This window comes from Acyrthosiphon pisum, chromosome A2, assembly GCF_005508785.2.
Source record: "Acyrthosiphon pisum isolate AL4f chromosome A2, pea_aphid_22Mar2018_4r6ur, whole genome shotgun sequence".
Taxonomy (NCBI): Eukaryota; Metazoa; Arthropoda; class Insecta; order Hemiptera; family Aphididae; genus Acyrthosiphon; species Acyrthosiphon pisum.
In genome coordinates, this window is record NC_042495.1 from 38,135,456 (window position 1) to 38,159,743 (window position 24,288).

At 26.6% G+C, this 24,288-nt stretch overlaps 1 protein-coding gene across 1 annotated transcript; it reads left to right on the top strand.

The window, feature by feature from the left end:
* Positions 1-9,494: 9,494 nt before the first annotated feature.
* LOC100572600 (transcription factor Sox-10) lies at positions 9,495-23,023 on the top strand. Its single transcript, XM_003245872.4, has 5 exons — positions 9,495-9,961; positions 15,176-15,322; positions 20,252-20,473; positions 21,122-21,297; positions 22,409-23,023. Exons 1-5 carry the CDS (start codon positions 9,765-9,767, stop codon positions 22,705-22,707), a joined length of 1,041 nt encoding a protein of 346 aa, XP_003245920.1. The 5' UTR covers positions 9,495-9,764; the 3' UTR covers positions 22,708-23,023.
* Positions 23,024-24,288: the final 1,265 nt, after the last annotated feature.

The following is a 24,288-nucleotide window of genomic DNA, read 5'->3' on the forward strand; positions in this document are numbered from 1 at the left end:
GTTACAAGTTATACTACAATTGTGTTCCTACCTACCTATCTAGTTACGAGATAAATTAGTTAAACTATCACACCAATAATATATTATAACAAATCCTTTAATATTATATCATTGATATAAATAGGTACCTACACTAATTTATAGTGCCTATTTAATATTTATAATCAATGATATTACTATATTAGAAATAGAATGATACACTTATATCATTTATTGACTTATAAGTTATAACACTATATAATACTATAGGTAATTGTTTCTGTAATATTACTAATATTGCACCTAATATGGTAATAATATGTGAAGACAGAAAATAAAGCAAAATAAGTAGGTATAGTTACCTTTTATGCATTTTAAGTCAGATTTAAATAATAATTGGACAGTTTTAATTTTTTAAGTATTGAAATATTGTTTTTATTTAAACCAGTGGCGCAATTATCGGGAGTGTTGGGTGTGCAATTCACAGGGGTCCCCGATTTTTGGGGGCCCCGAGATCTCATATACGATATTCTTACTATAATGTGTAATATACAAAATAATATAAGTAATAATAATTAAATATTAATACAATTAATATAATATAATCTATATATATCTATCTAATAGAAGCCCGTTTATTGTATGTACGAGCATATCTCGAAAAGAACTCTACTTATTTTAATACGGTTTTCACTAGTAAATCGGTCGAGTCACGGGGAAGGTTTTAATGTATAATAATTTTCTTTGGTCAAATAAATTGGGCGACGGGTGGCCGAAAATAATAACAATCTACTTCTATATATATAAACAAATAAATGTTTGTCTGTATGTCATTGATCTCCTTCTAAACCACTGGAAATTTTTTGTGTGTTTTTGAGAGAGTCTCCGAATGGTTTAGATTCACTATTAGACCCAGTTGGTTCAACCCGGAGAGGTATTTTGAGATTTACGATAGACATTTTTGTTTATTTTTTTTTTTTAATAATTAGTAAAAAATAGAATTTTAGATGTTTGCCATTATAGTTACTCTGGTAGATGAGGTAAAAGGATCCATTAAATCGTCGTACGCTTATGGTTTTGAATAAAGAAATTATATCTTAAAACAAACATGAGAGTTAAATGTATAATTGTAGGCTGTAGCTATATCATATAGGTAGGTTTTCAAAAACTACTTGACCGATTTTGTGAAAATTTCAAATTGTTCTTGGAGATATCAGGAAAGTACTTTGAACCACGTTCGATTTATACCGAGTGCTGTTCTGTGTTTAATTCTTGCTAGCAGGTAAGGGCCCCGGTCTAGAAATGTTCACATGGGCCCCTTATTATCAAGTTGCGCCACTGATTTAAACTTAATGATACCTAAATGAACACCAATATAAAAATTGGAAATTTAAAATATAGAGATATAGATAAACTATAATAATTGTTGCCAATTGGAGGTTTAAACTTTAAAGCTTAGAAATAATCGTGTAATTGCTATTTCATACATTGAACTATTGAATCTTTTATTTAAAGTTACAATAATACAATGCCAACCTACATTTTAAAGTTATTTGAAAATTAAGTAACTGATTCAAGTTACAAGTTATATACATGTAAATCGGTAAAGTAACTTTAATATATTATGTAACTTATTAGTTATTAGGCGGTCAACTTGATTATAGACCATATTATATAGGTGCGCTTTTTAATTAAATTTAATATTAATTATTATACTATTATTACATCCAGCGTTGGCGAAAAAAAACAATGATTAACAGTTGGTTAAAATTTATATGGTCTGTATGTATATCAGTGATTTAAAATTTATGAATTTTATTAAGTATTCATTCATTAAATTTGTCATTACAAACAAGTTGACACATTTTTGTGTCCACACTTTACACTCATAATGTCTAAAAGTTTTAATTTTTTTGAAAATATTTTTATACATAATTTGCTCCCATTGCAAGACAACGAGTAATTAATTAGTTAAAAGTATTTAAAGTGTTGCTGAGCGGACTTAAGTGGCACAAGGGTACCCCAAAAAATATTAGCTACTCCACCATCTAAACTTTAAATATATACTTACCTATCAACTACTTCTTCAAAATTCGATTTGTTTGTATCGAAATACTCCGAAAAATATTCTACTTTGGAATATGAAATTAAAATGCATATTATGATGTTATTAAAAATAGTAAAAAATTAAACAATTAAAGTTTTGTTTTGCAATAACATCAAATTAGGTATGTTAAAATAATATTTTCAAAAAAAGTTAAACTTATCGATATAATAGGTAGGTATAGAAATATAAATGGATGACCTTGTATGGCTATTATATGAGTCAATGTAGGTATATATTTATAAATTAAAAATGGTTAATAATTGATTTCTTAATCAAAATTAAAAGTGTACCAATATGATTAATTTCGCTATAGGTAATTAATAACTATAGTCTTTTTTAATAATAGAATTTAATTTATTTTAACATCAATATTATTACATCATCTTGATCCATAAGTACTGACAAATTCAACGAATATATTGTATTAATTGAAATGTATCAATTTTTAGTTATAAAATAATGTAATATTTTGAAACTTTAATTATCTGTTAATCGTGCCAATCGTGGAGTTATTTTTCCAACACTGATTACAGGCTCATTAATGGGTATAAGGCCTAAGGAGTGCGGGAATATTATAACAAATAGTGGTGTTTTTCTCACAGTAATTTATTTATAACAACGTTAAATCACATAATATTATAAATATAATATTTAAAAAAACACATAGTAGGTACCTATTACTATATATATTATATATATTTATATAATATGATATCTAACAATAAATAACAATCTATATAAATCTATTATAGCATAATGTGATGTTAACCAAATATAATACCTACACCATCGTGGTCGCTGCGTGTATAGTTATAGGTATTTGCTTTCTTACGAATTATTATTATATACGGCCTGCGATATGTCGTCGTGGCGATGATAATATTTAATAATATAATATAAAATATCGTATAAATCTGTAGGTGAGATATATATATATATATATATGTATATTGTATATGAATGTTATATATGTATAATGTATACTGCACCGTAAAGGGGATTCCGCGGGAGAGGAAATCGATTTATTATTTTTTACCGCACGTCTACACCCACCACACACCACCCTCACACCGAACGCATTTGCCGTTTGTGGTTCTTGACGTTTTGTCGCGAAGAAGGGAGAAAAAAAAGATTGAAACGGTAGAAAAATACGAAAAGATACGGGCCGCGGCGAGGGTTTTGATACTGCATATTGCATGAGCGATATAATAATATTAGGTATATATATTGTTGTATTGCAGTGTGTCTTATATAATATAATATTATATATATATATCCTATATAGGAAGATACCTATGTTACAAACGGCAAACTACGGCGTATACGACTGTTCCGTCGATTTTTTTTTCCGCCTCATTTGACATAATAATATAATTACACATTATATGATTATAATATGGTACATATAGGTAAGGTACCCGTAAAATAATTCCGGCCGATCGATAGTTTATTGCGTATTTGTGACACGACAAAGAGACGGAGCAAACAATAAAAGACAGCGGTTCTGTAATTATAATATTCTACGCCATTCGTCAGACGGTTATTATTTCATTTTTCCCCTTTTGCGAATTTCGTCCTCCAGCACAATATTGTATTATATTATTACCGTGTAAAAGCGTAGTTGGAGATATTCTGACCGGTGTACATAATAATATTATTATAATCCGTATAGTGCACGTTATTTGTATGTTTTATGGAAAAAAGCGGAAGAATAACGCTCGGAGAGGAATTTGCATTCAGATTGTTGTTTTAAACCTCGGTGCGGTAAATATTTTATATTTTTTTTTTATGATTGCGAATAGCAAAGTCACGCGGTGCTTATTATGATATAAAAGCATAGTGCAAATATATAGAGAGCGATAAACGTGTGTTTATATTTCGTATGATTAATTTATTTTTGATGTATAAAAAATAACAAGTATGGAGAACCTTATATATCTACATTTGGCGAATCACCAAACATGTTCATCCCTATAAATGTATTGATTTAATAATGCATATTGCATATTTTATTCGAATCCTAAGTTTTGGAATTTTTAAGTGTACCTACTTATGGACTTTGTTTTCAAATAATTAGATTTTTTTCATACCATTTAAATAAGTGTCCTGTCTTGGCGATACCAACTTTTTTTCAAAAGAGAATCTCCCCTTTTTACGGATTAAGTTTAATGAATTGTTAAATGGCTATTGTTTTTAAAAATTATGTTGATAGTTGATGTATCCAAATCAAAATTCAAACGAGTATTTTCCGAGTTATTAAAATGTATAAAGTATAAACTAAGGATAATAGTCCTTAAAAGTGGTTTTTACAAAAATATAAAACATATTATGTAATATTTAATATTTAATCTAGTACCTAACTGTACTTAGATAATATACTTGGAATTTGGATAGTTTAAAAAAATTACATAAGGTTAGTACCTACTTAATAGATTAATATTTCTATGTATATTTTTCCTTCCATCATCAGAGATGGCTTTTGTATTATATTCCAAAAAGCGCCACAGGACATCTTTTTAATGTTATAAAAGCTTCTAATATTTGAAAATATAATTTTTAAACAGTTCAAAACATGGAAATTTAATAAATTCATTATTATGAAAGGAATATATGGGATAAGTTTGCTTGGTGAAACACTCTGTATAGTGTATACAATATACATATATTATGAGCATGACTAGAGGTAGTTTATTTTTTATAAAACAATATAAACATTTTTGCTTTGCATTGCCCAATCGAATTCAATTCTATATTTCTATGCGTTCGAGTGGTCGTTGTGCTAAAATATCATGATTATACAACACAGTAAGACGTCAAGACACAAGTAAACAACATCACGTGATATGTATATATAGGCAATTACACGGTTTATGAATGTATATAGTAGACTTTAGACTACGTGTACGTTTCTAATATACGATGTTACAATTAAACAAAAAAAAAAAACACACAGTATAACACTAAAACGTACTTCAAAATGGGTATAAACTATAAATAAATAATATTGATAAATAGCTTGTCTCAAAGAGTTTGTCTCCGTCAATAATTAGTTTTATTTATATTCTTAAAATGTGGTTTTGGACAATATTACTTTATTCAAGGCGTTTCAAGATTATTATAATTTATTAATTTGGACGTTTATTTGAACCACAGAAAAAAATATGCTTTTGTAGTTTTGTGTATCTTTAAAATATAAAATGCATAGAACTAATTTATGTAAATAATTCAAAAGCTAAAATATTAATTTCTGTAAAGTTAAATTCAAAGTTTAAGTGGAAGGCTGGTAGAGGTGAAAACCAATAATAATCAATGTCTTATATAATTAATATATAGTCCGAGGGTGAGCGTATTCTAAGAAAAATACGGTAAAAATCTCTGTTGGTATATAATAATATAAATTATATATTCCTATGGCGACTACAGCTGATTACTAATTAGTAAGTAATATAAAAATTGGTTATTATTTATTTACGTTATATTATAATTATTATTCTGTTATTTTACTTAAGTATATAATATGGATATTTGATCTTTACAGACTTGTGTGCCTGTTAGAAACAGCTAAGTGATAAATAAATTAAACTTACTATATAGCCATAAATGTCCTATATGGCTATATAGTATTAATAGTATTATAGCCGAAATACAAATTTATGATACACTGAAATTCAAAATATTGTTTCTTATTAGAATTAAATACCTCTTTAAGTGAAACTTGGGCTACTAGTATTTTTAAAATAGAAAATAATATATACAATTGAAAAATTGTATTTTGTTCGTTTACTATGTATAGATAGTAAAGATCACTGAAATTCAATTAATGTTAAGGTTTTAACGTAAATTATTTTTTTCTTTATTTCAAATATCTTTTATAGTTTTATCTGAGATTACTTTCGTATCTTACTATAGCTTCGTAGGTAAACTAATTAAATTAAATATAATATTATTTCTGAGGTATGTTCCAGGATAAATCGCTACTCCGAGGCGAACCGGATATCTCTCGCAGAGACCATATTGTAACAAACAATCCATTCAGTGGTAACAGCTGATATTATAAGTCTCCGACATCTGGTGCAACGATTTTTTAAAACTAAAATATTTTTAGTAAAAATTAAAAAAAAAACTTGATCAGAATATCTTAGAAATATTATATTTCAAAATTTGGAAACCGGATAAGTTAATTTAATATTTAATAATTGTATTATAATATATATACATTATATCCAATAATATGTATTATGTAATTCATCAAAAATACGCCTAGTCACCTAGCTTACCTTACTGAAATATTTCAGACTAGGCACAATTATTAATTTGTATCAATAAGTACATCGTATAGATTCAAAATGTATCTATGCTGTTTTAATTTTTTGTTTTTTAATTAAAAGTTGCTGGTAATGCTTTTGATGTAAAACACAGTTGATGACTTTCCAAAATAAGTTTATGTTTACTGTACCTATAATTATCTCAAATAAAGAATCGATCAAAAATTAAAAATTAAATCTTATTTTGTAATGCTTACTGATGTAGTGATGTATATAGTATTATAGTGCTATTGTTATTCACTTGTCATCTAAGAGACTTTAGTGCTAAATAGCTATTATGCCTATTAATGTTATTATATAGGTAGGTAGGCACCTCAATAACGAGAGTTCATAACAAATGTAAGTAGGTAGATACACGGTCTTATGGCCATTGAAGCATCTGATAATAATAAGATATCCTGGAGAATAAACAAACAATAAAAACTTAATAATTTACATTTTATAAAATGGTATTTGTTTTTATGCTATTTTACCACACGCACATTGACAGAATATTGTAAATAAATTTAAAAACATTGTCCCTGAATTTGTTATGGTGAGCATTCTATACAATGTATTGTTACTACCTAAATATTTATACAATATATGGTACCCTAATCGAAAATAATCCATTGAAATTTAACTTATTATAAGAAAATGACAACATGGTTGAAGGTTAAAATTTATGTAGTTTAATAAAATAACATATATCTACATAAATAAACAAATAAGCCTTGTGCATGTAATATATACTAAGGATATAGTTTAAGATCTATGACAAAAACAAAACGTTTACGTGGGTCACTAAATATTGTAAAATATTTTAAAATAATAGGGTCAATTCCAATATATGGCGTAGGGTTAGTTTTTACAACAATGTCTTCTAAATTGTAATTCCCATATGCTTATATAATAAACATATTTGAGTTATATAGTTATATAGGTTAAATTAGTTTTGCTTTTAGGGTGTATACAAAGATAATATTTAAAAATCGTATGTTTAGTTTTAAATCATCATACTGTTTTATAATTATAATACATTATAATTGTGTTTGAAATAAGCGTAGGTACCTATATAAATAATAATAGTTGACTATACAGTTAGTCTAAATTTTCCTAGTTACCTTAATTCATGCATTGAAAATAGGTACGTAGATAATAATATCTAGAATCAAACATAAATATATATTTAATTTTCAATAAACACTTATAAGTTTGTATTTAAATCATCAAAATTATTCGTTGTTTATATGTTAGTATAATGTAACTAATGAATACGATTATAAATATTAATAGAATTTAATAATATATATTAATACAATAATACATTATTCTTCATTATACCATTTCACTATTATTTAATTTAAATTTCGATATTTCAGTCAAAAAAATTTAAATTTAAAAATAGTCTTAAAGTTATTGGAACCTTTTTTTTTTGATTTTAAAGACTAAATATAATTTTTTTGTGAATTTGAAATAATAAATGTGAGTTTAATACTTTACTATAGTTTATCGCTAATGGAAGAATAATTTTTAGTTTAACGTTAATTGATATTAAAAAAAAAAAAAAAAAATTATAAAAACAATTACTTCAGCATTAATTATAGTTTTTTATTTATATTGCCAGTGGAAAGTTAGGTTAATTAAAAGAGATTTCAGATTTGCTGTGTAAAGATATTATAGAACTTAGAAGAAATAATTATATTGATGATAATTCAAATATTTAGTTAGAGCAATATAATATGTATATTCACGAGAAAGAAATTGAATCATTCAGTTATTGACTAGGAATTTAAATCTAAGAAAAAAATATACTACTATTAAGATTCCAAAATTGCAATATAGATAATCTTTAAATGTTAAAACTACTTTGCTTAGTTAATTTGATAATGTAACCAAAAACTCATTGAAAAACGAAAATACTTTGTAACGAAATACAATTACTTAATAGTATTTAAAATTTTTACTAAATGGCTTTTTTTTCATCTTAAATTGTTTAAATTATTATATGTTTTATGTTTATGACTTGGTATAAAATATTAACCTATTTGTTGTCTATACGAACATTTTAGGTAGGTACTTATTATAGTTTATATTACATAAAAGATTGTAAATCATACATAGTATGCCAATTTGATTTTCTTTTAATTTGAATTTTTAGTAATGCCTTTTTAGTAACGCTGTTTAATTATAACTTATTTATTACTAACAACTAAGTAAACATTGTTCTCTGCAAAGGTCAAAAAAAATTACAGCGTTGTATAACTGTGTATATTTTTTCTCACCAATATTGAAATGTATCATATTATATTAGAACGATAACAATATTCATTGTTAAAAATATAAATTGAATCACCCACAATATTGTCAGTGTCCAGTGTAACCTTTACTATTTCGTTTAAGCCAGCAAGAGAATCATTATCCAGTGGCCGTTTAATCATTATGTGCACTTGCCGTTTTGCGTTAGTTACTATTTAATTAATAATAGTAATAATGTATACTTTTAGACGTTTTAGTATATAACTCATAAAGAAAATAATTAATGCGCGACCCTAAACACTGTATCATTGTCTGAAGAGGGTATACGAAAAATACAATTTGCATATAATGTATTATATTCGCAATGTTAATTTAGATGATCGTTAACTTCAAATGATTTGCATAAATGGGTATGTATAATGTATAATATTAGTGGTATAATTTTATAAAATATATAATTTTGAAATTTAAATAGATATAGTAGGAAATATTACCTCCTACTTATGTTATTGTCTGTGGTTATTATACAATAATTTATTTATATACTGACCCATCATGAAATAATTGTTTTTCGCGTTATTATGTTATTATAAGAGAAGCCATTGGTTAAAAATAAAAATCAATTTAGTTTTGTAGTTCTGCTTCTAATTATAATATTATAATGTATAAAAAAATGTATACTTGTGAAACTCTTGTTTCACCTGTTGGATTATTGTCGATTCTATTTTATTATTATAATACACAATTTGTTATTTTTACTTTGATTTTTCAGGAATTAGAAATATATATCAAATTAAGTGCTCCGTAAAAAAAAGCAATGTGCAATTAAGTGATGGGAGGGGGGCAGGGGTCCTCGCGAGTTCTGTTACGCTCCGCCTGGTCTAGCGTAGTGGGAGTAAAGATCCACGATAAGATCTATACGAGACGAGCGGACATGATCTCCGTCCAACAGTACATGGTCTCGTCTGGTTTGTGTTAGTTCGATCGACCCAACAGATTATTTAATTATTTTGATATTTCGTTCGCTTTTATTATATTTGTGACATTTTGCGTACCCAACTCGCTTTACAATATATAAATTAAATTTTTTTTTCATATATATTAATATTATAATAATGAACTGTTTATTGGTAAAATCACCCGGTCCGTCCGGTAAACCAGTGGTCACTATTACGGCGAGTGCGGCAGCGAGCGTAACGGCCGCGGCAAAGGCGGCGATGAACAATGCATTGAAAGACAACGAGCAGATAAATGACGCCGTGAGCAAAGTTTTGGGTGGATACGATTGGACTCTAGTGCCAGTTCCTGCCAAGTATGTATTTTTGTCTTTTAATTTCGACAATTTAATCATAATACTATAATAATGTATATTATTCTATGGTAAACTTACGTCGAAAACACGGTCTGTGGCCTTTCGAAATGCCTAGGCCACTTTTAGACTAAAAAATTCCTATCCCATGTATATTGTATAGCTGTGGTCAGTGGCGGACACAGGAGGGAGGGGTGATTGGGTGTTCAAACTCCCACCTTGGTATTATTTAACATTTTAATTATATGTATAGATCTATAAAAATTAGCACAAATTAAAAAATATTTTGGAACGTATATTATACATAATACATTAATATGCATACATTTTTTTATAAAACCCCTAACATTGAAAATATCTGTGTACGCCACTGGCTGTGGTTAAATTGTGTATCGTCTTGCCCACGGTTAGTTTTACTTTATAATTAATTAACAATAGAACCGTAACGTTACCGTTGAAATTAGTTCAGAAAATGCACATTTTATTTGAGATCTTTTAGGTACCATACCTTCTACCCATCATAACACGCAGTATCGCGGTTGTATGAGTTGTAAATTACAATTTTTTTTAATCTTGGAATTAACTCAGTTTCTTATCATTTACGAATTTCAGGCACATTCACAATATTGAACTATACCTATGTACAGAAATGTATTGGTTTTGTCAATAATCTAAACTATCGTAACGATTATAAATGATAATATTATGTTTTATTTCGTTAACTTATAAAAGTCTACACGATTAAAAAACGAGTATATGAAAATGTATAATAATACTCATTTTTTTAATTTCATTCAGAATATTATAGTGATTGATTGGTCCAAGGCTCTTGAACAATTTTACTAAATTATTTATAAGAGTTCTATTTTAAAATAAATTATAATTATGCTAATATGCTATATAATTTATGAAGGTATAAAATTTGCTTTAGTAAAACAATCATAATAACAATTGTATTTATTATTGTATATATAATTGTATATATTTTTAATTAATCACCACTAGAATTAATAATTGTATATTAATTGTAAATTTTGTTTTATTGGAGGGAAAGTAAGTCGCAGTGAAAGGAGGATAATAATTATGAAATGGATATGTGTTCAACAATAATATGGGTTGACTGGAATAACTTGGGAAATATATTTTCTTGAAAGCTGTGAAAGATAGTGTCAGTGTGTGAGTAGAAAAGTTGTTGTTGTCAAACTACCCTAACGACCTGACATGAAAATAGATCCATACCACTTATAAATCCATCCCTTGTCTGTTCGACAAGAAGTGTTACTTCTAACTCACCCCAGTATAGTTTAAATAGATGATTCTCGATTTTTCTCCCCTTCTATCCATATGTTTACGTCAACATTTTTACAAAATTTTATCTACTAAAGAATTACCTTCCGTTCGATTTTTTTTTCTGTACTCGTGTATTTATTTTTTCTATAGTTACCTACTTATAAATAAAAGTCTATTAAAATTCTTAAATGTGTAACAATAATAATGATCGTTGCCATTATATAAATATTAAATATATATTATATATATCTATGTATATTTTAATAAATATATAATATTAAAACCTATTAATTGCTATTTTTATTGTAGAAAGCACCTTACTTTCGAGGGTTAATGGTTATTCGAGGGTTAAAAGGGTTCCCTAATCCCAGTTTCTCTATAGATTGGTGGCACATCGTATAAGTGTCACGTAAGATTTTCATTAAATTTAAGCACAAGTAATTTATACTCTATTACTAAATAATCCGAGAATTATCGAAAAGTTCATATTTCAACTCGCGATGACATTTTATACTCAAAGTGGTTCAAAAAAGGGATCAATTAGTTGTATAATGAGAATTTTTTTTCTTTTTAAATCACTTATTTATAGTCATTATAAAATCCCAAAAAGTCGTACACAGAATCCCAATATATATTGTATTTTACGTGTAGTTTTTTTTAAATTATAGTTGTTGAAGAAGCTCAAAAACATATAAAAATAGTTGAGAAAAATAAATCTATGGAACCGTCTTTTTAAAAAAATGTTTGGTAATGCGAACTCCACGCGGGATCGATTTTTTGAATACTATACATTTCGCGATTAAATTTAAAATAAAGAACACCATTTTCTGGTGCTGATATTTTTAAATTGAAATTTAAACCTACCTAAACGATTCTGTCAATGTTAGTACAAAACTGAAATGATTAATTGTTTATAATACTTCTATTATGAATATTGATGGCATGTAGGTACATTTGATCGTATTCTATCAATACAACAATACAATTTAAACGGGTTTGGAATAAATAAAATAAGAAATTATAATATTATTTTACTGTACAATTATTTAAGATATAATAACTTGTATAGAATGATAACACTTATTTTTTACAAAATATAAAATAATAATTTGATACCTTAAACAAGTTATTATTATTTCAGTTTCTGTTATAAATGATCTCATAATATTAAATAAAACCACTAAACACGAAAAAATGTATTGTTCAATATATTTTTGATTAATTATAATAACATTATAAGTGGAAGTATTTTTTTAAGTTAATAATTTTTTTATGGGAAAAATATTTATAATATTATAACCGTCAATAAAATCTGTTTAATATAATCGAAACATTTTTTTTTCAAAGATATCCATTTACGGATACAGATATACATTTAAAAATAAATAATAAATGCATATTTGCGATATGAAGACCTGCGTACTCAAAATAATTGATAAGTAAATATTATGCTCTACATGAATTCATTAAGGAATGTTAACAGTTTCTGTCGGCGACATTGGCGGCATTTTTTTTTTACGTCCGTCCTACCGGAAGATAAGGGACGACCGGAAGTTCTTTAGTAAGACATACAACGTGGATGGAATCTAATTCGATAGGCTATTAGTTTTATATCTATGTAATGTATATATTATAATAAAAAATAATATCAGCATAACTATACTGATAGCGGTGTTTGTGATCCGACGCCTACGAGGTCCCGAACACAAATCTAAATCAAAAAAAAAAAATTATAAAAATATTTGTTAATTTTATCTAACGTCTAGTGTCATGTCATGATGATCAATATTCCAAACACTACAGTCAGCTAATTTTTGTTTAAACATCAAACACAAACCATGGTCAATCGTAAATAACCCTGCGGTAAAAACGACGAAAGTGAATTTTCATTCAAACCACACGTGTCGGCCATTAAGTATAAAAGGATGTACAATTGTTTTTTTTTTTTTTTTTAAATCGATATAATATTATATTCTTTAAATAAACAAAATATGTGGGGGTTAATAAAAACAATGTCTAAACAGTTCCAAGAAAAGAAATTTAAGCAGTGATTTTGAAGAAAGCGTACTAAAGATTATATTTTAGGTACCTATATAGTATAATATTATATTATTAAGTTATTGTATCAAAAATTCAATAATAAAGCGTAAACTTTTCTCATTATTTCTTAACTGGCTAATAGAAAATATGGGTGTATTATAGTTTCTTTTACATATAACGCAAATGAGCAAAAAGTTAAGAATTTATGGAATTCTATTATAAAATAGCAATGTTACTTATATTTTATATAGTATCTACTATCTAGTACAGATACCAGGATGAAATTAAAAACTCAAAAGAGGTAGGTATTCACATTGAAAAATAAGGAGCAGGATTTCTCCGCAACATTCTTCGTATTCGTCCTATCTCACACTGACACGTGAGTACGTGACAACTCATAACCATTCTTTGTTTTTTTAAATTTCATGGCTACGAGTATATAGTTTAGCGTATGGTTAAGATAAACTCTAATACAAATTCATGAGGAGAATACTATTATATATTATCTAACGTCTAAAATATGAGCTATGACATTTACTTTAAGGTGAATAATATTAGATAAAAATCATTTAAGTAATACGTCACATTTTAATAATTACGATAATTTTATAAATTAAAATATACAATTTAAAATTACACGACTTATCATATGTATCTATATTCTATATATAGTATGACATGTCATAAATAGATTGTATAGTTAATTGTATATTTTGTTATGAATTCTTTAACAAATTTCTAATCCATATAGGTTAAAATAGAGCAGTAACAGTTGTTCATTGATCAAAATAAAAATTGAATATGTAAATTTGAGTTTGTCTCGTTATAAATAGTTAACTATCTAGTAAAGTCGCAGAATTATTAAACAAACTTAACGAGTAAAAATGGGTAAAACAAAAGCCGTTTGTGTGTATATATTTTTAAATTAGTATCCAATTACCTACTTACCATCAAGTTAGTAAAAAATGATCATCTAAATGTTAATAATAGTATTTTAAGAAACATATATATTGTGATTTTGTTAAAACGAACCATAACGAAGCATGAACGAATAAAATCACAATAGGTCACAATTATAATATTATTATGTATTAAGCCCGCGCCGATCGTTGCTATAATTAATTTTATCGCATGTTTTGTGTAATTTATAGACGACACTTTTTTTTACAGTTCGTAATTCCTTCGTTTACGAACCGTGGCCATCGCGTAGGTATACTTAATTATTGTAATGCTTATACAAATTACGTACGTTTATGCGTCTTGTCATATCTTTTCGGAAACATATGAGTCTTGGACACCTACCAATACGTATTTTCGGTCGAAACTCGCAAGGGAAGATGCTATCAGTCGCCTGTCTTCACTTTTAATTTAACTGAGCCGTTATAGCTGCTAACTTTGAGGTTTTTCAAACGAAATTTATAATGTTGATAAAAATAGTAAACGTTTTTATTTTTTACTGGAAACATGTAATTTGAGAATAGTGTTTGAATTACAATAATATAATGTTTGTAGCATTTATGACCTATGCATAAATATATTATTATGTCTATACGAAATACCTGAAATAAAATTATTTTGTTAGGTGTATTTGAACTAACAAAACATTATCTCATATATAAATCTATTAGAAATTTATATTTATTTAAAATTTATATAAGTACTCTTTTGTTATCTTTGTTTTTGTATTTAATCATAGTAGGTACATATATTACATTGAAATTAATTTTTATAAAGTTTGTAAATCAATCTAAGATTATTATAAGTACACAAGTTTACATGGGTCGATATAATATATATATATATAGACTATAATTGTTATTACAATTTATAATTGTTTTGACAAATTATTATTGGATATCTTAATAACACATAAATTGTATTTTCTAGACCTCCTACAGAGAAGAAAAATTATCATGTAAAGAGACCAATGAATGCTTTTATGGTGTGGGCTCAAGCAGCACGTCGCAAGCTTGCTGATCAGTATCCACAGCTGCATAACGCCGAGCTCAGCAAAACGCTTGGTCAATTGTGGAGGTAAATATTACATAATATAAAGCCGTTTTGTATTCAATTAAGAGCTTATGATATATTTTGATAATAGTATGTAGACATGTAGCATGTAGTGGTAAGCAAAATATACGATTATAGTGTATAAATAGAATTTTTTAGTAAAAATAATTTTATCAAAATAAGTAATAACTATTTTATTCTTTTCTAAAAATCAAATTCAACTTTAAACAAAATATAATTTAAGTATCTAATTTTGAATGAATTAAAACCATAACATAATAATTATCGAAAAAATTAAGTTTCCTAGCGAAATATGTATTTGTCCACAGTATAATAATAATAATAATAATAATAATAATAATAATAATAATAATAATAATAATAAAATAAACATCGATTTGTTTTCTTAAAAGTTTTCTTCATGATGTTATAATATTTAGTATAATTTATTTGTATTCTTATACCTTTGTTTGATGTATTAAAGGTATATACTTATAATAAATATTATTCATTTTTCAATACGTAATTGTAACAATATTTTTACTGTTTTAGAATATGTGTAGACACCTATAATTAAGTTAAATAAGCCGTGAAAAATTTCTGTTTAAAATTAGGATAAAATTATCTGTTTGATCTATAAATTACGTACAAATGTACAATACTACATAATATAATAATACAGTGTGTGGCGCGGTCCGTACACTCAACTGCGGAAAATATGCACTGATTTATCGGCCGGTGTTGCTAGCTAACGGATGGGTGACCGACCGGGATTTTTTGCTACAAATCCTTGCCAGACAAACGTGTTTTAACCAACTGTTCTTCCCCCCTACAAACAAAAAAAAACAGCTAATGGCCATAGTTGCTGGGCTTAAGCTCAATATAAAAATAATAAAATAATAATAATAATACAGAATGTATATTGTATATAATATAGTAAATATGTTATATATTAATATAACTATGGTAAATAACTTTCTTTTTGGAGATAATTGATCAAGTTAAAATTGTAATAATGTATTATTATTTATAGTATGCACATACCTAGTACAAACATGTTTTTTTTATTTTATCGTCATATTATATTGAAAATGTGGTTACAGCGTCTGGTCGTCACTCGTCATACTTTAATATCGTAGGTATCACGCAATATTCTATAGCATTTCATGTATTTGAAAAATGTCATCTACATTTTTTTTAAACATAATAAATATAAAAATTTGCATACATCGAAGAAAGTTTGAATATTTATTAATATAAATACCGAGTGGCGTACGCAAAATTTTTCAATGGTGGAGGGTAGGTGGCTTTTGAAAATGAATAACAATTTTATTTTTATTTTGTCCAGTCTAATAATTTCAGACGTTTATTCGAGGTATTTTAAAATGTTTGAACAACTTCAACTTCTCAACTTTTCTGGTTGAAAAAATGCTCTGATCATAAACTTCGGTGCCCGATGGATGTTTTAGGAAGCGAATTTGATCAGTTGGTATTTTAAGGAGGTGTAAATTGAAAATTCTCAGTACTTTAAATAATTGTAGAAAAAAATGAAAAATTGTTAATATTGTTGGGTAACCTTGGTTAGACCGTCTTCACTTGGATTGTATATGATTAATTTAAGTTTTTTTTTTCTACAAATGTCAATAAAAAATTATTTATCCGGTCAAAAAGCTTAACATACGTTTTTATAAAAGATATTAACGATTTTGACAAAACCACAGTTAATGTATAGTTCAAAACTTATAAAATATAAAATTTGTATAGCTAAGGCTAGGCAATTTAATACAATTAATTCATACTTTTACAAAAAAATTACTGATCATTTTAAGAAAATAAGTACCTATGCATTTTTTTCAAAAATTAATTCATTCTGATAAGACGTATACCTACACAATATTTACTTTTTGCTTACTAATTGACGGTTGAAACTTGATAAATATATTTTTTTAAAGTAATAATAATACTGGTAATGGGGGAAGGGGGTCCGCCTGTTAGCCCCCCCTCCCACCACTGTAAATACCTATACTATTATAATATATATAATCACTTTAAAAAAAAAAAAACATTACTAAAATACTAGGTATACCTATTAGGCATGTTATTTTAATCAAGGTGTATTGAAATTATAACCAGGTAACTAAGTGGTAACATATAGTATATACCAATGTTATAGAACTATATTTTTATATAACTACCTCGTGTTAAAGCTACATTGTGATTTTATAATTTGTTAAGGCATACCTAATTGAAACAAAGAAGCTTACGGCCTAGATAGTATAAAAATGCAAGCTAACCTCACTTTTTAATAATTTTAAATTTCAAAGTCGTAGAATTTTCAATAACGTTGCAGTCGTTACGCGTATGACGCGTATATATAGTTTTGTTTGTAATATGTTTGTGCCTATCCAATATTAATAATAACAAAAATAATTGTAGGCATAATTTACTCACATCGAAGCAAAAATTCTAACATTGATTAGTTTTATGTTTATATATCTATGATTACAGTTTTAATTTTTAAGTATTATAACTTTTTTTTTTTTTTGTTTGGGCGGCATTAACTAAAAGAGATGTTAAAAACTAAAATCAACGATTAGATTTGAGTTCAGTTTAAAATGATGGTAAACACGCTTTACATATTAAAGTGCTGACGAATAATATTTGTATTATAGTGTGCACTACTAAGTGCTAAAAGTGATTTTTTAACCGATAAAATGCAAGTAATGATTTAAATATAACGAATAAAATATACTTCAATACATTTCGTCTTCATTTTGTAGCTAAATAATACAGCATGGATATAATACCATATATATATACAAAATATATATTTATAGTCATAATACCTACATCATATTATTGATCAACCAAAAAATAAAATATAATTAATATGTTTATGGTGTAAGCAATTTATTTTATATGATTCTGCTATTTTTTTATGTAAAATATTTATTTTTAAATTAGACATTTGTTATTAATATACTTATATCTTAACTATTTGTCATGTTATTTGTATATTACATTTAAACTTCATTCTTGTCATACTCCTGTGGCATAATAGTACGCAATTTATAATTAAATTGTTCGATGAGTTAACATAAAATTCATAAAATTCAATAATTTCATTTTTAAAAATTTAATTTAATTTTATATTTAGGTAATTCTGATACTAGATAGCTACTTAGCATATAATATAGAGTAAAACATAATATATTTATATCTTATATTATATATAATAAGAATATATTTTATATAAACCTATAATATTATAATTACTTTTGTTTACATTTTAAGTTTATGGTTTTTAATTGGTAGTTGTAATTTTTTTTAATATAAAAAACTTTGTTAAAACAATAATTGTATATAATTAACTCTATATAGTAATACCACTAACCACCTAAACCCTTTGTAAACACATTATAAGTTATAACGCACAAATATGATAAAGTGACTTTTAAAAAGTATAAAATCATTAATTTTTCTTAAATTAGGATAGCGTTATTAAAGATTACGTCTTAGCCCTTAGGTACTATACTATGCATTATTCTTCTGAACTTTTCTAATGATAATATTATTTTAAACATTTAGTGTTATTTTCATATATATTAATATAACGTGGTACCTACATATCAAATTCAAAATTACTTACGATGTATTGTTTATAATAACATCGTGTAGGTAGAGGTAAAATAAATGGATGATATAATATGCTTGTGTCAAAATTCTGTTCCCATAGGCTTACGAAAAAAATCGTATATATTTATGAGATTAAAGTTTTTGCACTAAATTCAGTTCAGCTGTTTTATTTAAGTATACGAATTTTTTATAACTTTTTATTTTTCAATTTTACAGTAAATACTTTTCAGAGGTTTTTTATTATGATGAATAATTCACATATTATTATGTAAAAATGGCTGTAGAGGTACCTATAGGTATATTATTATGTACACTCGAACTCAGGACGTGTATAATAATGGTCTACGCGCGTGGGCAACTATATATAATATTACTGTTTAAAGAAATAAATTCACCTTTTTATTACAATGCGTATTATAACTTTTCATCATAATAATATCTCCGGTCTTCAATTTGGTTTTTATTTTTTTTAACTTCTCTACACTGTAGTGGAGCGTAAAATATTAATATTAAAATGGGAAAGGTCATACTCCACAGAGAGACACTCCCGCGTTTAATTAGTCTCTCTCAGAAATAGTAATATGACATAATACAGGGAGTGTCTAGGGACGGATATGCCGGCACACGAGCATCTGGGACGAATCGGACGTACATTTAATTGTCCGTTTATTTTCAACCCCAAGCATGTTAACCCTTTGGGTATGTCAAATATTAAAAAAAACATGAGGAATACATTTTTCATCCCTTGGCTGGTTGACAACAGGTGCCCAAGACACAAGGATAAAACAATAAAAATAAAACGAATAGTTCCGGTATTCTATGATAACATTATATAATATTTGTGGTTTTCGTACGTATTTTTTTCATTAAGACGTTCATAAAAAACCATATTGTTTAGTAATAATAAGGATATAACAATATTGCAACTAAGAAAAAATTTCGTGCATTCCGGGGAGGGGTCGTATCAACTCATGCCGTAGTAAATTAGGTACATTAAATTTATAATTTTCAAGGCCTTAAGTATGATATTAACGGTTAGCATGTTCGTAGTTTTGTATATATCATATATAACGTAAATAGCAAACACATTATAACTTTGTGGGATTCTATGAGCTGATCATCTAATCATCTGTGATGGCTAACGATGTATAACTACAATATTATGTTTATAGTTTAGTAAATTGGACGTACATATTTTAATACGTGTTTTGACAAACAAATGTTAATGCTGCAGTATCGGATATCAGATGAATTACTATTTATTATGTCTATATAATATATTATAATGACTATTTTTTTTTAAAACATGGTTTTTAGACTTTTGAGTGGTGATGATAAACAACCGTTTATAGAAGAGGCTGAAAAACTGCGTGTGCTTCACAAGAACCGATATCCCGATTATAAATATCAACCACGTCGGCGCAAGGCTGCTAAAGGCATACCAAAGATACAGGACAAATCAAAACATGACAAATCTGAAGTAAACGATTCTCAGTATCAACGCAATTTAAAACACGACATGTCAATGAATTGTAGCAGGTAATAGTAATATAATTTATTTCAAATTTGCTCTGTACATAAAAAAATATTAATTTATACAATTAATGTAGGTATATATTTTATATTTTGTACATTTGTGATTTAATGTAAGATTACAGACTATAGTTGTAGGGATATAGCAAACGATTTGGGCACGGTTTCATATTGTCAAGTATTTTTACACGTACACTGGTAAAACTTATACATTTTTATCAGATTTCATACGACAATCTCATAATATTCAAAGATACATCGAAGTCCCTAGTTAAAATTAACTTTTATTCTGCGTGGCGTTTAAAACGTTTCAGATATAGATTCACGTGTAATAATAACATTTATAAACACATAAATATAATTTTGAATTTATTACAGCATGAATAAAAAATAGATAGATTTATTGGAGCTGCTTTTTTTAAATTGGTCATAAGAAACCTATACATATAAACCAAATATTTACATTTTGTATTCATTACTCAATTATGTATAACAGATTTTAACTATAAGCATACATTTTGATTAATTGTTGATTAGGCTTAATATAGCTTGAGATTTGAATAATAAATATTTTCGGAAGTATAATATGTTGGTTGTTGGTTATAATAACAGTAAATATTTAGGTTAATAAATTATTATTATTATTTTTAATAGCACCACTAGTAGTCGTCCGATTAAACAAGAAATGATTCCTGCCAGCTCATCGTCGACCAGTAGTAGTAGTCCATCCGGTTCAGCACCAGAACCACTGACTCCTCCTACTACTCCAAACTACTACCCAGCCAAGCCCAAAAACGGCTATTGCAACACTACGCACACTATTTGTTATGGTAAGCATTCAATTACTTCGGCACATCGTCGATCTATTTTAGATTAAAACACAGCGAAATTCGGTCTGCAGGTTTCGCTTGTACCACTGAGTAAGATCACCACGCTGCAATATAATACATATATTTTTATTTTTTATATGTGTTAAATTTTAATTTAATAATAAATCATTGAATATTATGCAAAAACGATTTTAAGCTGAGACGGGGCCGTGTCCTTTAAGTGTATTTTATAATTTATTAATAAAGTTATTGTTATTAACTTACAAATAACAATACCGAGAACCGTGCCGTAGCACTATATGTGTATAAATAGTTTCAAATTAGTTTAAATATTTTTAAAATGTCATTATGTACAGTAAAATGTACAACATATATATTCACAACGACGAAAAGTTTCAAATCCCAACTAATTATTTTTTTAATTGTAATAAAATAACTACAACCGTTATTTATCGTAAATGCCTAATTTCGTTGAAATGTTAACCCAAAAAAGCTATAAAAATTAATTGCGTATAAGTGGGTATGATATTTTTTAAACACTTTAACAACTATACTTATAAAGAATCTTGTGTTACATTTCAAGTCTTAGTTATATAAATTTAAATCGAATTAGTATTTTTTGATATTTCAATGATTTTTGTCAACATTCTGATTTTTAATCTTTATAAAAACCGTGTCTATTATTTTTTTAATTTTTTTTTATTTACAAACACATATTTTATTCTCATAAATCAAAAATTACTAAAATATAAAATGTCTATAAATAGCACAAAAATAGCCAAATAATTTTTAATCATGCCTGAAAAATGCCAATATAAAAATGATTATTATTATATAATTTCATGTCTCTACACTTGTTCATTTTTAATTCCAATATCAATCAAAATCAATTTTTGTCAACAATTTATGTTGAGCCAATATTCTCGTTTCTCCGTATTTTTTGTTAGTTTTTCCTAATCATTTTAAAAATAAGAAGAACAAAATGTCATAAAAAAATAAAAATATAACGCTTACAATGTAAAACCAATAAAACCAATACATTCACTGCTTGGAGTCTAAAAACGATTTTATTTAACTAATAATAAATCATAACAATAAATTGCTATTCAAGGTGGTGAAACGGGTGAATCTGCGATAGATTACAGTCTAGATTTTGGTCGTATGGACGATCTACCGGCGGTGGAGGCTATCGGAGCTGACATGGTAGACAGTTCGGAACTGGATCAGTACCTAACGATGAGCAACCAATACCCATCCACGTCGAGCAGTTGTGTTGACCCTGGAGAACAATATTATTATCATGCCAGGTATCATGAATTGCAGCCGAATACGGCCAAGCCACATTTTTCGGTACATCAAACGTCATACCAGCCGTCTTATCAGTACGTCGTCAACAACTATAATAACTAATTTCAATATTTATACTATATATAATAATATATATTTATATATTTTGTATTCATTGTATTCAGGTACTATTTTATGTGCATTATTTTTTTATTCGTGTGTAAAATACTCAAAGAATATTTTGTAGTTGGTTGTCGGTAAAAATTGTAAACGCAACATTAGATGATAATAATGATATAGTCACCATAATATAGTGCGTGAGAGCATGACATATTATTTTTCTATAGCCACAATAACCGAATATTGGTATGACTGATATTATATTAATGAGAAATAATTTTTTAAGCGTTTTAAAAAAATTTTAATTATAAAAACAATATTTTTAAGTAGGTACTTACTTAAATTATAATATATTTTTATCTACTTGATAATAATAATATATACGAGTATGTCGCGACTAAAACTTTTATATTCAAATAGCATTTTAAATATTAATTTATATATAAATAATGTAAATTAAAATATGTGTATCGAGTTATTTTTGTATTATATTTTCATCAATAATTAAATATCACCGACTTTCTCACGGAAAATGTCAATAACCTCATTAGTTCCAATAATGCGTCTCCTACGCATTAAATATTTAGATAAGGGCGAAGTTTTGAAATTATTCAGGGGCTGTGGGAGTTTTTATGTATGAGAACAAAATTTTTATACAATGATCATTAACTACATCATACATGAGTTTCACTGTTGTCTAATGATAACATATTGCATGTATATAATATATATTATTCATTGCTTGTAACGAATTAACATTTCTTGTTAATTATTTTTCATATTGATAAAAATGATTATTTTTCTATACATGTAGAGTATTTAGTTTGAGTTTTCATGGGAAATAAAAAATAATATCAATTTATTTATCAAGTTAATTTTTAAACATAACAAAAATTAGTTATAATATGCAATGTAAATAATATTATTAGGTATCTATACTATAATTATATATAATATTATATTGTACAGTGCAGCGGTTCTCAGTCTGTATATTATATTATAATATGATGATATAATATGTACTAAACGGCACCTACACATATTTAAGATTTACACGTACCGCTAGAAAGTATACAATGTTTAATAGGGGCGTTAATAATAATTTGAATTTTTTTCTTAAAGTCACGTGACGTTTATGTAATACCAGTTGAGAACCGCTGGTGCTTGGTATGATGTATGCGTATTGTATGGTAAAAATTATCTACCTATCTGCAATATATACAATATACATATATGATGAAATTTAAAATGTTATGTTTTAAATTCATCTGAGAAAAAAAGTAATTTAAATAATATGTACAAGAAATGAAAGCTTATTGTGGGGAGGGGGGACTGCCTGGTATTATATAATATGTAAAAAATATTATTATTAATTTATTACTCATTGCGCCTATACAACAAAAATAAAGCGTCGTATGTTTATTATATTTTAACAATTGTTACAAAGTCATAGAATGGTTTTTATTTGAAAATTTCAAAATAATGCGTCTTTAAGTGACTCAATAATAGCCCGTCTCAATATAGGTACAACTCTCCCCTTTCTCAGAAAACAACAATTATTATATAATGGGATAAGCATAAGCT

Excerpts from the sequence above, each read along its gene's own strand:
- LOC100572600 (XM_003245872.4), top strand. The coding sequence starts at position 9,765 with ATGAACTGTTTATTGGTAAAATCACCCGGTCCGTCCGGTAAACCAGTG. Across the intron at positions 9,962-15,175 it reads CTAGTGCCAGTTCCTGCCAA|ACCTCCTACAGAGAAGAAAA; the intron begins GTATGTATTTTT and ends TGTATTTTCTAG. Across the intron at positions 21,298-22,408 it reads TACGCACACTATTTGTTATG|GTGGTGAAACGGGTGAATCT; the intron begins GTAAGCATTCAA and ends TTGCTATTCAAG.